Here is a 16985-nt window from a genome sequence, read left to right on the forward strand (position 1 = left end):
ACATCAAGTTTCTGGGAGAATTGTGGAGTTGCAGGTTTGTACAGTTCCTCTGGCATACATCCAGTACCTGGATGGGTCTAAGTCCTTCGGTTCAGTTGCAAGTGAATTGATCCAGAGGTAGGTGTGTGTCTGTAGCTGAACAGGAACAAAGACAAAATGGTTTCTGTGGCTTGGCCTTATATACCCTGTCCCTGGCCATGCTGTCTTGTGGAATGTTACAAGAACTAAAATGGAGTCCAGAGCCACATGGGCCAATCCTGGTAACTCTTCAAGTATGCCTTTAGTTTCTTCCTGGGCCCCTTGCATCACTGAATGTCTTAACCGGCCATTAAGCGGGCTATTGTCCTGCCGCCATCCTATCTGGGGCGTTGCCCAGGCAGCACCATTTGAAATACAGATATCTCAAATACATCTATAACTTCCATTTTACATATTACACATGAACGTAAGTATTATCATCTGACTTAGCATGTTATAGCCTTCCTAACAGTACCTGACATGGCATCTCTCACATGAATTACGATTTTGACACACTGATGTTAACCAATATGACAAATGCTCTCCCCCCATCTACCCAGCATGACACCCCCAATGTGAGACTGGTGTAGAAAGGAGTAATCAGAGCTCCTGTATACACCTCAAGGCCCACCTTATTCAGACAGCGCGACAGGTAGTGGTTATGGTTGATTAGCTGGAGGTTTCCTGGTTTAGTCTGAGTCACTGTCTTTATGATGACCTTGCGCTTTGAACCCACACCCACTGCACTAGACTGTGGCTCTATCAACACTGTGACTTGGTTCAGAGGGTTCAAGGCTGCAGTCGCAGTCCATGCAGGAGAACATGTAACATTGACTCTTCCTGTGCTCTCTGCCTTTAGAGCTTCAGTGGTGTCCTCAATGCTCTATGCATTTGCCACTATGTGTAGTTCCGAGCGCTAAACAGGTGCTGGGGAGGTGAGCCATCTCCAACGGACAGACCCAAGAAATGATCACACCAGCCAACTGACGGCTAACAAACTTTATTGTACATCTCTTTAAAACAGGCTGGAAGGAACAAACAAAAGTCATTCCAATATAGTGACCAATTGCCACCCCTTTCCAATACGGACTCTGACCAACCCCCACCTCCCCCAACTCTTACAACCCACCTCCCCTAAAATTGCTCCAATTAAATGATCCTACTTCAGACCACCCCAACTGTCTTAGTAGTTCGTTCTAAACACCAAGACACATTTTTCTGGCAAAATTAGATGCAGTATTTATTGGGTTTAGTTCCTCAATCTCTGGAAAGGAGGAAGAAAAAACAAAATCAGGAAAAATCACTTCTTAAGTTTGCCTTTTTTACAGCAGGTAGAAATTCCGCAGGTTTCCCCCCCAAGCAAGTCTGAAACCCTCTTGTTCTGCTTGGCAATATGAAGAGAGATTCTGGTGGTTAAGGAGAACCAGTCAGAGGAGATCAGTCTGAACAAACTGATTTCGAGGCTTTGTTTTCATTTCCCTTTTGGACCAGCCTCAAGTGGTTTTCCAATATCCCTTCCACGTAGCTTAAGGCCTGCAATGACACACAAAGGAGACAACTTTCAACAGTTTGACTTGAATCCTCCCTTGGTTTTTGGTTTGTTTTTTTCCCCCTTTTTTAAAAGGAAAAACAGGCTTTATACATAACCGAAAAGAAACTGAACCAGGTAATTGGAAAAACTGACCTTTGCCCAGGTAACTTACAGGACATTAGCTGCGTCACTGGCCTAAGAATACTACTTGGGAGGAAAATGTCACAGGAGCTAGAAGGATCGCTCTGCTGACTAAGCATCATTGCAACAGCCATTTCAGATGTATTCGCAGCAGATATCCTAGCCCATTACAACTACCTAGAAATCCAGGCTTTGTATACCTAGAAAGCTGGGCACTCATCCCACTCTCAATGGGGCAATGCATTCATGTAACCCTTGTCACCTACAAATACTCCACTATGGATTTACATCAGGCCTTCAGGTGTCTGTCTTGCAGGGCTTTTTTTGGATGGTATCGAGCAAGTCCCAGACACTGAACTAATGGGAGTTTTCAGTCCCTGCAGAGCGCTGAAAACTTAGAAGTCCCTGCTTCTGAATCAGCAAAAACTTGGTCTTAATGCTAGGATTCAACGCGACACCCCACAGGGGAACCCATGAAACAGCACTGACATCAACCCCCAAGTATCCTATTGTTGGAGCAACACATTCTGTTGCCACAGAGAAAGCTGGGTGAAAATGGAAGGGAGTTAAATGTACGTTCATCAGTGATGGCAGGGGCATCCTCTCTCACAATGAAGCGGTTTTAGATACACACTGCAAGTCTGACACTTACCAATGGCTCTTTCGATCTTGCCCAGGACCTGGTTATTGGGGATTGCCCTTCCGCATTCGTAGTCAGCAATAACTTGTGGTTTTTCATTGATTTTCTAAAAAGAAGATGTGCTTTAAACACATCAGTTCAACAAACAGTAAACATTCAGAAACACAAACCCCAGACATCCCACATTACACTAACGGCTGCATCTTTTCAGAAGTACACAATGCTTGAAAGAGTGAATCTAGTCTGTACCTTCTCATTTGTTTCTTCTGCATGAGTGCTATCATGCAGATAATAGTTGTACTGTAAAAAGGTCTGCCTCACTCTCAAGAAATCTGACAAACGATAGCGGCGAGTGGGAGAAAGCCTGAGTAACATAAGCTAGAGCAGTCCAATAGCATGGCAGAGACTTTCGCTTGAAAGCTCAGATACAGACAAGTCTTCAAAGCTTTACAGCAGTAATTACTATGCCAGGGCTAAGTCAGTTAGAGAAAGGAAGACATTTTAACCCTTGCCCACACACCCTAATATTGTTCACAGTTCTTAGAGTGTTCACAGGTACCAGACACAGGTCCCTGGTCCAACTCCTCAGCTGCTACCTAACCCAGACCTCTGAAAAGTTTTGAGGTATTCTATTAAGCATTGATGATATCACCTCATCACCTCGCAGTCAGGAGGCTAACCTGACATCATTACAACCCAGCTCCCTCACACCCAAGAAGCCTGGCTGAGGAAAAGCAGGAATAGAGACCAAGTGAGACTGATAAGTACTTACTGTGGCCAAATCCTTTTGTGTCAGGCCTTTGCTCTGTCGGCCCTGCTGGATTACTTTGCCCACCTCAAGGGGGACTCTGTCATGGTGCAGCTCCTCTGTCTCCCGATCCAGCTTAGCTGTGTTCTTAGTGATAGAATGCTGCTTGTTTTGGCCCGCGGCCCCTAGCATTTCAAACAAGAAGCGGCACGTGTCAGAACTGTGCTAGGATAAAAAGCATTGGGATGAAAGTTACGCAACTTCCCCAAGCTTTATAGAGTTTTTAGCATTCAACACAAACCCTTCAAGTCACCATTAACCTTAGCCAGATCCCTGTGCAATCTGTGGTTGCAGAAGTTACCTTAGAATCAGTCATCAGAACCTAAGCTTTTAATTTAAAAAATTCAGCTCTGATGATTGCAAAGAAAGCCTTCCAAACAAAACAAGCAAAACTGGGGCAGAGTCACCTGCAGACAGCCTGAAACGATATCGGAGAAAGACATTAACTGCTTTATTAATCTTCATGGGCTTGACTCTGAACCCTATTGCCAACAATTTAACCAATACCATTGACTATTTCACTGCTGGCCATTTTACCAGAAACCCAGCTAATGTTTTCTCCCACAACTGCCGAGCACTCCCATCTCCCCTACCGCCCGCCCCCCACTTGAATGATGGAATTGTACAGTGCAGCAGCTTGGTGCATGCGAGAAGCAGAATAAAACAGAACGCACTACCAAAGAAAGACCACTGGATTATTGGCTTTCAGATTTCAGTTTAAAATATGAAGTTGACTTTGAACTACTACAGAACTTCCAGTCTGCCACATAATTTAAGTCTAGTTCACTATGGAGCATGCCGGGACTTCTTTTTGTTTTAAAGCTGTTACTCAATACAATGTGCATAGCCTAAGAAAAGTGAAAGTTAAGTCATTTGAGGGAAGGTAGGTAAGTACCCAAATACTCTCAACTCAATCATATGAGATATCACACTGCATCATCATGCAACAAAGCGAATTCCATCCAAACCTCAACCTATGCACCAGTAAACTATACGCCCACATGTACTTCCAATTCAGACTTTCTGTAGAACTACTTTTCACTTGTGGCCAAGGATTTCAGGAGTTTCTAGTGTTGTCAGATGGATGGTTCAGGCGGTTTTTCAAACATGCAGAATTACCTTCCTCTTGTGCATGTGACGTGGAAGCACACTCCAAACACTGTTCATTCACTTTAATGGTTAAAAAAGCCAGACTGCATTTCAAACTAACATTCCTTCATATACATCTTTTAATTTCAAAGGTGACCTGCAAATAATTTTAATAACTGTGCTTGTATAAAGGACTGAAAGGTTTTGTTTTATTTTTTTAAAAATGGGATCAGTGTCAACTGCAGTTTCCCTGGTTTTACCAGAAGAACTGTTGAAGGTCTGAGAGGATATGCTGTTAGTTCTCTCCCCACAATCTAAGGGGCAAGAGCATTGACTCTTTAACAAAGACGTCCCTTCTCCAAAACGTTAACCACTACAGATAATTCAGCATGGACAACAAAAACAAAATTCCAGAAAGTTTTAAGAAGCCTGAATAAAAATCCCTTCCCCCTCCAAGTTTTCGCTCTTGATGGGGAGGGGTGTGTGTGCGCGTAAGTGTGTGTGAGTGAGAGAGAGAGATCGATCGATCATCTGTTCATTTGATTTCCAGTTATCACAGAGTCTCCCAGGCTAGAGGAGACCTTAATTTCTAACACCACAGACAGAAAAAGAAGCAACACATTACGAAGTAGCAAGAAGAGCAGAGTATTTTTGCCTCTGTACCTAACAGTTAGTGATAACCCAAAACCTTAAAGTTAAGAGTTTTGTCTCTGTTTCCTTGTTTATTTAGAAACTTTTGGGGGCAATGTGGAGATCTGTGGGGCAGGGGTGGGCTTTGGCCACCCCAAAATTTGCCTTGGCCCCCTGTAGCCAGCCCTCCCAGAGCAAAGGTCAAATGGGCTGAAGCAGAACCAGGGCTGGAGCTGTGCCCGCTCCCCAACACAGGTGGCCCCCCCACCCCCAGCAGAGTGCAGATGCCTGGACTGCGGGGCACAGCGTATCCCCGGGTGGCTGTTTATGCAGCCACAGCCCCACCAGCTCTGTCCTCCACCAGCTGGCAGTGGCACAGGGATGGGGTGAGTGGGCCAAGTGGGCAAATGAACAGGTGCTGGTATCTCAGCTTAGTAAGCGGGGGGGCGCGGCAGGAGACTCGCTTGGTGGGAGGCAACTGGGTCTGTCTTGCCTTGACTGAACTCACTCCAAACTTCAAGGCCCTTGTCCAGCACAGGACCTGACACTTTTCCCACAGATGGTGAGTATTATTATACATTAGTCACACCTATTTTATTTTAGGTTTGCATCACCATATCAAATTACATTTTCAGTAGTGATACAGTTTTAACAAGTATTTCATAGTAATTATTCATGATTCTTTTGCTTAAGGTGGGTGTGTATTTGTTACTGGAAAGACTTGAATCAAAGTTAGAGAGAGTTCAGGTGTACAAACTTATTTTCTTTCAAACTCTTATATTAATATTAAATAAGACAAAAGCTTGAAAGTTTCAAATTTGTTCATCTATCTATAGATGGCCTACAATAATTTTATGTATTTGACAAAACCAAAGTTAATACTCTTCATAAACTCAAAACAAATCCAAATTTAACACAGGTATTGGAAAGTGTTTTAATGGTAATATTTGCATCTGACATTTTATCTAAGTCCTTTTTCAAAGTCTCAGGTGTAATTTATTACATCTTTCTTGGAGGTTATTTTTAGATTATACTGTGGTTTGATTTCATTTAATGCGCTAACAATGTAAGTAGTAGGCCCTGGGTACATTACACAGCATTGTATGTGTTTGTTGAACAGGGGCACTGCGGTGTGAAAAATGTTTCTCTGAAGTCTGGACCTTGACTATACCTTGCCCAAGAAAACTGGACCTTGACCAAAAAAACCAAAAACAAGTGACTACCCCTGATCCTTATTTCTCCTTTGTTTTCACACAGATTTATATTTGCTTTCAAGTCTGATAACTACATCTAACTAATTTTACTGGAAGAGTATACTTTAATGAGCTAGAGATAGCAATGCAATACTGAAAAAGAAAGCTATTACAATCAACATCTAGAAAGGAAATGCATCATTTAAAATCAACATTCACCATTCTTCACTTCTCCCCTCTTTTCTTAAACGTGCCCCATTATCCTTAACTACAGCAGAACATATGGTATGTATTGTCACACCCTCACCTGAGACTTCTGCAAAACCAAGAGTTCAGGATTGCTGTGAGTTTTAAGATGTCTTAAACATTTGTTATTTTCTCTTAAGTTTTGTAGGTGGAAATCCACATGAAGAATTGATAGAACAGTATGTTATGTGCTGAATCATTACCCTGTATTATGTAAACATGTGTACACGTTTTTAAAAGTGGGTCCTATGTAAATGTTTAAGAACTTTAAATACTCAGGTTGTTAACATGATAGGCTGCAAGAGTTCCAACATCGGTAACAGAATTAAAATGAGTGCAATAGCTCTTTTTATATATCTCACTTCTCGTATTTTGAAAGCGTGAGTTTAAGAATGAGTTTATTATTTCAGCTCAATTGCGTAACAGTGCTGCTATGGTTAAAGGCTCTGTAACAATTCTATTTTATATAACAACCATTAGGATCTTATCTTTTAGGCACAGATATTTGCTCCGGGCTGCATTTTTGGATTACTGAATCTTAGCCCAAAGATATTTTTGGTAGTTTCTCAAAAAAGGCTTTATCTGGTTTTAGATTTTTGTAACGCAAAAACAGAATACATACATGAATTAATTTACCTAAAAAGTTTATTTTTTAAAAATATGGAATTCGTTTCTCGTTTACACTAAGTCCTTTTCCCACAATTCAGTCAGCATAACAAGGCCTTGATTTGGGAGTAAGAGCAGTGTCAAAGGGCCCTTCATATGCAAGTGAGACTCAATCCCTAAATGTTTTCATGTCATCTGACCATTATGTGGACTGGTGTATAGGAGTAATTACTTTTTAAAACAATAATTTAGTATCAGTGTCTGCCCTTGGATATTGATATGCTCCTCCCTTTGAGTTAAATAGGTGTAACAAGAGTTCACCCACCATCAGACTTTGACCCTTAATAACAGGCCTTTATACACCTATAGTTACTTGCCAAATCCTGTCCCTTAGATAGAAGATGTAAATTGATCATCCGTCCTTCAGAAACTTGAGTGTCTGTTGGTCTGTCTACTGAGGTTCCAAATGGGCCAGACTGTGCATAGATCCCAGAACCGAGAAGGAATTCATACAACACTTTTCTATTTGGGTCAGCTCATTACTATCTTTTTCAATAACTCTTTAGTTGGTTTATTTTTATTTTTTAAGAAAAATTAGAGTAGCTATTACCTGGCCCTGTTTGCACCAGTTTTATTTTAATGATTGATGTTATAGGACTCAATTCTACAAGATGCTGAGCACTCTCGCCCTGCTCCACGAAAGCACTTAAGCATGTGCTTATCTTTAAGCATACTTTTAAGCACATGTATAGTCAATGGGGTGACTTGTTCTTAAAGTTCTGCAGAGTTTGAAGTATTTCCTGGATCAGTGCTAGAGTGCTCAGAAATGGTTTGAATTTTCAGATTGCATGGATTGGATTGAATTGAATTGCAATGGAAATATGGGCTCCTTTGGCTAGGGAAAAAAGGTGTACTTCGTTTTGGTCAATTTATTTTGCTTTAAACAGTAGTGTGTGTGTTTCATTTTCTTTGGGTGCGCAAATGGCTAATTTTAAAATACAAATACAGTACATACTCTGATTGAAAGTAATTAGCTATTAGTATTATTTAATCAGTACTTTTCCCCCCAGAAGTTTGCATTTGTTTATTTATTATTATTATTAGTAGTGTTAGTTCATTTATTTGCTTAGGTTTCTCCTGTTGATTTTCTGTGAGTAAATGTTGCACCAGTGAGCTGCCACAGATGAAGTTCAAAACCGTATATATTTTTATTCTCTTTTTGAGGGTAACATTTAAAATGCATACTGTTAAAAAATAAATTAGTACATGTGTGTACAACGTGTATAGCACAGCTCCCTAATTTTCTGTCTAGCCAATCTCTACTTTACCCCCTACCCGGAAGAGCTGCCTCTGCTTGGAGACTCTGCAGCTGTCAGCCTTACCTCTGTGACATCAGACACAGATCAAAATTTCAGATTAGGCAATTTGATCATTTGTAAATCAAAAAATGGCATCAATTTGAAACTTCCCAGAAAATGTCTTTGCTTTCATAGGAAGCCTGGCAGTTTTCAGATCTACTAAAAATATTAACATTGGCTAGGAGGAGACAGAGGCACCATAGGAGTGATTAAAAATACTTCTTATCACTGAACCCTGGTTACAACCTAAGCTATAAACCCATGAACATTGCTCCATAGTACTGAATTGTACTAGTCAGAAAGATAACAGCTAAAGCTTCCCAGACAGAAACAAAACCATTCTAAAAGACTAGCCTTGACTGAGGTGTTATTGTTTTAGTTACTGTGAGAGAAAGCAAAAATGTTAACACAGGGTAGTGTGGTTAAATGAGAACACTCAGCCATTTTGCATCTTATTTTGCCCTGTTTTACCTCAAACAGATCCCAGGATTGGAGATTAAGGTATGATCTGTACTATTAGATCATTTAAAAAACAAAAATAAGTGAAGTATAAGTGGACTATAAGATGGATAGAAAGCTGGCTAGATCATTGGGCTCCACAGGTAGTGACTAAGAGCTCGATGTTTAGTTGGTAGCCGGCAACAAGCGGAGTGCCTCAGGGATCGGTCCCGGGGCCAGTTTTGTTCAACATCTTCATTAATGATCTGAAGGATGGGGTGGATTGCACCCTTGGCAAGTTTGCAGATGACACTAAGCTGGGGGGAGTGGTAGGGATAGGATACAGAATGACCTAGACAAATTGGAGGACTAGGCCAAAAAAAAAAAAAAATCTGATGAGGATCGACAAGGACAAGTGCAGAGTCCTGCACTTAGGATGGAAGAATCCCACGCACTGCTACAGATTGGAGACTGACTGGCTAGGCAGCAGCTCTGCAGAAAAGGATCTGGGGGTTACAGTGGACAAGAAGCTGGATATGAGTCAACAGTGTGCCCTTGTTGCCAAGAAGACTAACGGCATAGTGGGCTGCATTAGTAGGAGCATTGCTAACAGATCAAGGGAAATGATTATTCCCCTCTATTTGGCATTGCTGAGGCTGCACTGGAGTATTGTGTCCAGTTTTGGGCCCCCCACTACAGAAAGGATGTGGACAGATTGGAGAGCGCCCAGTGGAGAGCAACAAAAATGATTAGGGGGCCGGAGCATATGATTTATAAGGACAGGCTGAGGGAACTAAGCTTGTTTAGTCTGCAAAAGAGAAGAGTGAGGTGGGATTTGATAGCGGCCTTTAACTCCCTGAAAGGAGGTTCCAGGAAGGATGGAGCTAGGCTGTGCTCAGTGTTGGCAGATGACAGAACAAGGAGCAATGGTCTCAAGTTGCAATGGGGAAGGTCTAGGTTGGATATTAGGAAAATCTTTTTCACCAGGAGGGTGGTGAAGCACTGGAATGGGTTACTTAGGGAGATGTTGGAATCTCCATCCTTGGAGGTTTTAAGGTGTGGCTTGACAAAGCCCTGGCTGGGATGGTAGTTGGGATTGGACCTGCTTTGAGCAGAGGGTTGGACTAGATGACCTTCTGAGTCCCTTCCAACCCTAATCTTCTATGATGCTAAGTATACTGGAGGTAATGTGCTTGGGGTCATGCCAGATATTGCAATCACATGCACATATCTTTGGGCACCATTCTGTACTAAGTTTATGAATAATTTATGTATCACTGTGGGTCGGGGACTGCATGCAACACGGGAGGAGGAGAGGGGGAGAAATAAGTTACCTGCACAGCTCCTCCAGGAGCTAAGAACAGCACTGGGTGATGAAGGTGAATCATTCAGGACCTAAATACATCCAGAGACACTCTGCCCCCTGTGGCGGTTTGCATATATTGGTTCAAATGGGTTTTCCAGAGACCAACAGGCAACAAAAGGGTTTTTGGCATAAAACAACTGGGATTAAACAGACACAAGGTCTTCTAATTCAGCAAATGGACATGATCTTCTGTCCAAGAGAGTGGGAAGGGGATGATGGAGCAGAGGGGAGAGACACACCTGGCAGAAGGGTTGGAAAGACTTTGGCTTACTAGGACCCTCTCAGATGGAGGAAGCTTTTGGCATGTATATGGGAACGTTTATTTGTTTAATCCATTTTCTCTGTAATGCTTTTATTCTACAAGTAAATTTAATTTGCTTTGTAACTAGTACACACCATCGTAACTCCTGGAGCAAGGTTAAACAGTGCTAGAGCCCAGTCGGCCTGCTGGGGAAATCACAGAGCTGCAGAAGGACTGCAACAAGCCTAAATCATCAGCTGGGGGGGGAGAGAGATACGGGTCCCTGCCCAAGGCAGCTGTGAGCCTGAAATCTGAACTGGGCAGAGGAAGACTGAGGTATGTGTGTGTTAACCCTAGAACCATGACAGGGGTTACTATGAAGTTAAAGGAAACCATGAACCTGGCCTTCCCTCCCTAGCCTCCAGAGAGAAATACCTACATTTCTTGGAAGTCTCTACATCTTCTCCTCTTCTCTGAGCTGCCAAGATTGCCTAAAAATAAGAAAATTAATTTTATCAAGATTACTTCCATTAACAACATAAGGTACATACTATTTAAGCACTTTAACAAAGAATGATTTATCACCCACAAACAGTCAAGCTGCTAGCATGAAAATCCTCCCTGAGCACATAACCAGGCAACCTGCAAAAACACAGCTACCAAAGAAGGGGGAAGGAAGTAGCCTGCACTGGCAACTGGAGAGGAGATGTATTAGTTCTGAGAAGTACATTGGAAGAGCCCTCCATTTTAATGTCAACATTTTGGATGTTCTGGAGAAAAAAATTTAGGTAATGTGGATTTTAATCTTCCTTCACCCACTGTTCTATAGTTCCCTTCTCAAAATATTTCTATTATTTTGAGAAAGCAATCTAAAATGTGCTACAATATAGGTCTATAGTATGTCTACACTGCAATTTAAGGGTAAGGTTTGAACTCAGGCCAAGGCCAAGTCTCCCTTCCATTTACACACAAATCATGCTAACCCAGGGCAGGGGCACCATTTCAGATTGGGGGAGGGGAAGGGCAATTTTAACTGTGATTCCAGGGACTACTTAAATCCTTACCTTTTTTTTTTTTTTTTTTTTTTAATATAAAGATAATTTAGAAATTAGCTGACAGGGCACTGTATCTAATTCCTATATAAATAAAGAAACAATATAAACATAAAATATGGTTTTAATTGGTGTTTGTATATATGTACGTTTAAAACAATCAGGAGACAATACAGCAAGATATTCCTAATCCCGGAGGCAGTTTTGGAGCCTTACATAGGTATCAGAAACACAAGTTTGATACTTTGTACATTATCTTTAGTAGATATAAATAAGTAAAATCTGTTTACTTTCTCTAACACACAGTGTTACCGCTATTATCTACTCTATATTGGTCAACTGTTTTTGACTCCACTAAAACATATTTAATTTTAACACACACAATTAAGTTTTCTCTCTCTTTTATTAAGAATGGGAAATTATTTCTCTTTATTTTGGCATTTATGTTTACTGATCACAATCATATACGCGACTAACATTTGACTCGCTCATTGCTATTAGGATCAGACTTGGAACCACATTTATCTTCATACAAATTTTAAGTTATTTTACAGATATAACCAAAAATACTTTCTGAAAATAAGTTACCTTAATTTGCCAAGTGACTAAAGTTACATGGTTAGCTGATTGTTTTGGTTTTGAAACTGGCACTACTAAGGTGAGTACAAGCTAAACTGACATTCTAGAAGGATACTATTATTTGATTGTACCACTTTAAATAATGGCAAAGCTCAATATGGTAATGAAAGTAATAATGATAATTACTCCAGTCAGAACAAGTTCAGCGTTTTAGAACTCACTACTCAAAGAATTTAAGCATAAGAGAGAAATAAAATTATGAAATGCACAGACCAGTCAAAAACTAAAACAACAGCACAGACAGGCTCTCCGTCCTCCACCCCCAGCTCAGCAGAGATCGGGGACACCCCGACATCAGCCCCCGCCCAGCTCTGAGCAGCAGATCAGGAGGCAGACTCCCAGTCCCAAGCAGCTTGGCCAGCAGAGGCTCCATGGTTGGGGAGAACAGGGAAGGGGAGCCTGGGTCAGCGCTGCACTGCAGCTGCAGCCTACAATGGAGCAGGGCAACGGGGAGGAGTAGCAGCATCTTCCCTCCTTAAATGGCACTGCTGACCCAGGACTCAGATCCAGGGTCCCAGGACTCCGCGAGGGTGGCGAATCTGAGCCCGAGTAAAGCTGGGACCCAGGGTTCAAGCCCTGTTGCTTTGCAGTGTAGATGCACTCCCCTGGACTTGTGCTCCAGGAATCAGCCAAAAGTAACCCATGATCCCATGGGCTGATTTTCTTTGTCCTCTGGACAGTCGGGTTTGGTGTACCATCGAGTTTTTCCAGCCTAGCCCTTTGTTTGTGATGCAAAACAGTCACATTTTGGGAAGGCGCTAGGAGGTCTGGGACACGGGTGGCTGGACCTGGGCCCGCATAATGCAGTGCAGATGCTGGAGACCCAGGCTGAGAGCCAGGTTCAATCATTCCTAACCTGGATTACAAGAGAGTATAGATGCTCAGAACCTAAATTAACTAACCCAGAGCCTGTTAACTTTAGTTCCACAAGCCCATGGGCTTACACTGCACTGCAGACAGACCATATAACTGCATCTATCTGAAGACACGTGGTCTAGACTCATTCACTCACGTTTCATTGAGGTCAAAATTTATTTTTTTTTAAATCAAGTATTCTGCCTAGTTTAAGAGCAACTGTCTACAATCTTGCCAGAAAAAACTGTTTCAAGTCATACCCAGAAATGCTCCTCTATGCCTTTTCAGGGTTGGATAAGACAATGTTCTGGTACCTGGCTATTTCTCCACTTGCTCTCCTAACATAATTAGACTATAGCTGATTATTTTTGAAATAGCCAATAAACAAAATGCAGCACTAACCATTAGCATTAACACAAGCTCAAACTAAGTACAAGTTAATGTCTGACAAGTACTTATCTTCACTGATACCAAAAGGACATGCTCCAGTTTCACCCTGGATCTTTTAGAGTTACCTAGGAACAAACAGATGATAAGCAAATGTGTCAGAACTTGGTATTCACTAGTTATATCACAAGGGGCAAAAGCATCAAGCTGACAGAGGATTAGGAAACAGCTCAGAGACTGCTATCGTACAGGTTCCTTGCACAACTGTATGTGGATGGACTTTTGTCAGTTAGAAATTCTGTGTTCATTTTTACTGCCACCCAACAGTAGTTGCGGCTTTGTTTTCAGGGAGTGAACCCACATGTGATATAAGCAACACGCACGTGGGCAGTTCACAGCTTCTTCCCAAAACTGTTGTCCAGACACTAAAATCCTTAAAAATGAACTAGACAATAGGGAACTACAGTATCAGCAGTGGGTCAAAGGCTCCTTCCAATGGGGCTTGGGCAGGACACACACCAGATGAACTAAAAGTAGTTTATACTTGTAGGCTCCTCCCCATCATGCTGCATCAGCCAGCTTCTTTGATACAGAGCAGTTTTGAAATATTCTTTTTAATATACAGTAAGTTAACTATCACCCTATTAAAGATAGAAAAGATCCTTGAAAGCCATAGCATGTACAAACGCACACAAGAAGAAGCCAATGCAACACTGGAGAAGCTTAAAGCCTGGTCTACACTATAGAGTTTTGTCAACAAAATAGTCCTGGTTTACACACTACAATAACCCTTCTGTTGACAAAATAAAACCGCCTAGACAAGAGGGAAAAAGCCTTTTTGGCAAAGTTTTTGCAAAAAAGCATGCCTCTAGACACTGTCCATAGGTTATATCACTGAAAATAGCCTCCTGATTATTCCAGACTGCCATCCTGAGTGCTGCTCTGCAGTTTGAGCTCGGCAGCTGTCCGCCTCCACCCCTTTCAAAGGCCCGGGAAGTTTTCAAGTTAACTCACTGTGGAGCTCACTGCACAGAGGCAGCAAACACAGTCCTGCCTGCCCTAAACTACAGGGGAAGTGTTTAACTCCTGATGTGCTGTGCAGAGCCAGAGGCTATGTCCCCTCTCCCCGTAGGTCTCTGCTGAGGGCGGTGGGAGAACGGGGGATGCCAACTATGAGCTGTCTGTGCAGCAGCTTGTGCCTTGGGATTAGTTGCTTCCAGCTGTTTCTGTCTGAACTTGAGAGACAGCAAGGAGTACAGCCACACTCACTGTCCCCCAACACACACACAGTCTGTGTGTGCGCACGCGCGTCTCTCTCTCTGACACACACCCCACCACCTGCTCTACCCCACTTCTGTGGGCTTCTTGCATTTGTGTTCAGCAGTGTCAGCTTGGCTTTAAAAGCAGCTGTCAAACTAGTAGGATGCCCCTGGAATGACGGGATTCAGACACCTGCATCCTGTGCCGCTGGGCCTGTCCCGTGAGGCAGTGCAAACCCTTCCCAAAGCACCCCGCCTGTGCTAGCTGCCCACAGCGCACTGCTCCCTGTGTCCAGTGTGAACGCACTGCACTGCACTGACAGCAGACAGCGAAGAGGCACATACTTTTGTCCACAAAACTGTCTAGTGTAGACAAGGCCTTAGAGAAAGACTCTAAAAACCGACCTGATTCCAACTGGAAGTAGCGAGCACAGCGCCAAGTCCGTGCCCTGCCTGGCCAAGAGGGGCCAAGCCCCCGTGGCAATGCGGCTTTTCGGAGCGCGCCGAGCAGCGTCAACTCAGCAGCTACTAGACAACCACCGAGGCGCTGCCCTGCCAGCTACACGTGCCGCGGGGCACAGCGCCCGGCCAGCCCCACTCCCGCTGCAGCCTCGCTCTCCGAGCCGGAGCCAGGGCAGGGCAGGGCGGGGCGGGAGGAACACGCGGCGCCGCTGCAGCAGGGAGCCGGCCTGGCGCCTGCTTCCCAGCGGGTCCCGGCCGCCGAGCGTCGCCAGGCCCCTGACGGGGTCTCAGGGCACGGGAGGGACGCGACTCGCCGGCGCTGTGACGGGCGGGCGGGCCGCCGGCCGGGTTCAGAGCCGCGCCAAGGGCGGGGCGGGGCGGCGGCGACGCTGCGGCTGCAGGTGCGAGCAGCGCAGAGCCAGGTCCGGGGCCGGGGCACGGCAGGGGGCGGGCAGCGAGCAGGACGCGTCCCACGCGGCCGGGGCCGGGCCGGGCCGGGCCCTCTGACGCGGCCTCCAGGCTGCTCCCCCGGCCCTGGGCAGCGCCGCGCCAGTCGCAGCAGGGGAGACCGGCCCGGCCCGGCCCGGCCACGCTGCTCGGGCTCTGCCGGGCCGGGCCGGGCCGGGCGGCAGGGAGCGGAGCGGAGCGGACCGGCCGGGCGAGGCGGGCGCGCTCCCTGGGGTGGCCCCGCCCCTCACCTGTTTGGACTTGGCCTGGGCCGCGCTCGGCCCCTTCTTGCGCAGCACTGTGACCGTGTCCCAGTCGCTCTCCGCCATGGCACCGACCTTCTCTGCCTCTCCTGCCGCTGCGCCAGCCGGCCCCTCGCCGCTCATAGGGCAGCCGGCCTGCCACTCCTCGGCCACGTGCGGAATGATTGGATGAGAGAGGCGTTCCGGAACGGCAGTGCTACGTTCTGCGCGCTGATAGGTTCACATTCACGCCCCTCATCAAACACGTTACCTTACTGGGTGAGATGGACGCCGTCAGGAGGGTGGGTCTTTGGCATAGACAGGGCTCGGCGGCGCTGATGTGCTGGCGGCCGGACCCCGTGCGGGCGGCACAGCTCGGGGCTCCCCGCGGGAGGTGTCCGTCCCCTCCAGCTGCGCCTGCACCTCGGCTCGCGACGGACGGGCTCAGTCCTGCTCGGCGTGTTGGGCCCCCCGCCCCGCCGCACTCGCTGGCTCCGCTGTTCGCTCGGGGATTTACCAGCGCCCGCACACCTCTGCACCGCGCCGTACACCGTGCAAAGCGATGTTCTCCCAGTGTGAAGCACCAGTGTCCCAGCGTCCCCATGGGCGGGGCGCGGCGGGGCGTGTCACATCGCGGCATCCACACGGGTGTGGTTCACAGTCTGGTGGTGGTGGCAGTCTCCTCTCTACACCACACTCCGTAGCATCCTCCTCACTGCACGGCAGCGAGGAATCAGCCCTCTGATGTTGGACTAGAGTGAACAGGTCTCAGGAGCTGCGTGAATCCGCATTAGTGAAACCGTTTACAGGGGAACCTCAGCATTCCCAGCACCAGCGTTAGGAGCTGACCGCTCAACCACACTTCCCGCATTTGAACAGAGGGTTGCAATCAGGCGGCAGCAGAGACCACCTCCCCCCCCCAGCAAATACAGCCTGGCGCTGCGTTAAACATAAACTGCCCACAAAACAAAGGGAACGTTTAAAAGAAGATTTGACGAGGTAAGAAAACCGTTTCTGTGCTTGTTTTGTTTACATTCAGATGGTTACAAGCAGCATTTCTCTTTTGCATAGTATGGTTTCAAAGCCATATTAAGTCAAGGTTCAGCTGTAAATTTTTGAAAGAACAACCCCAACGTTTTGTTCAAAGTTACAAGCATTTCAGAGTTACAAGCAACCTCATAACTCTGAGGTTCTGCTGTATATCTCACCGTGCTATTGTAACACCCAGGGGCCAGGGTCAAACCTGGTATTGCTGGTCAGCTTAACGCATCCGCCTTTACTGTAGGAGCGTAAAGACACATCTCCATTAGCTAAGGCGGGAGCAGGCTCCTCCAGCT

The 16985-nt window shown here is 45.3% G+C and overlaps 2 protein-coding genes across 3 annotated transcripts in view; one reads left to right on the forward strand and one right to left on the reverse strand.

The window, feature by feature from the left end:
- Positions 1 to 1002: 1002 nt before the first annotated feature.
- EDF1 (endothelial differentiation related factor 1) lies at positions 1003 to 15795 on the reverse strand. Its single transcript, XM_067561585.1, has 5 exons — positions 15658 to 15795; positions 10745 to 10796; positions 3103 to 3263; positions 2343 to 2436; positions 1003 to 1551 (listed from the first exon to the last, which is right to left on the reverse strand). Exons 1-5 carry the CDS (start codon positions 15790 to 15792, stop codon positions 1490 to 1492), a joined length of 504 nt encoding a protein of 167 aa, XP_067417686.1. The 5' UTR covers positions 15793 to 15795; the 3' UTR covers positions 1003 to 1489.
- A 780-nt stretch (positions 15796 to 16575) lies between these two features.
- The window catches only part of TRAF2 (TNF receptor associated factor 2), a 41087-nt gene continuing 40677 nt past the window's right edge, over positions 16576 to 16985 (forward strand). For both annotated transcript variants that reach the window (XM_067561588.1, XM_067561589.1), the window contains exon 1: positions 16576 to 16647. The gene's annotated coding sequence lies outside the window, so the exon portion shown is untranslated. The remainder of the gene's footprint in view (positions 16648 to 16985) is intronic.

Source organism: Emydura macquarii, unplaced genomic scaffold (assembly GCF_026122565.2).
Source record: "Emydura macquarii macquarii isolate MOO-44397 ecotype Brisbane River unplaced genomic scaffold, CSIRO-AGI_Emac_v2 contig_2417, whole genome shotgun sequence".
NCBI classification, from domain to species: Eukaryota; Metazoa; Chordata; order Testudines; family Chelidae; genus Emydura; species Emydura macquarii.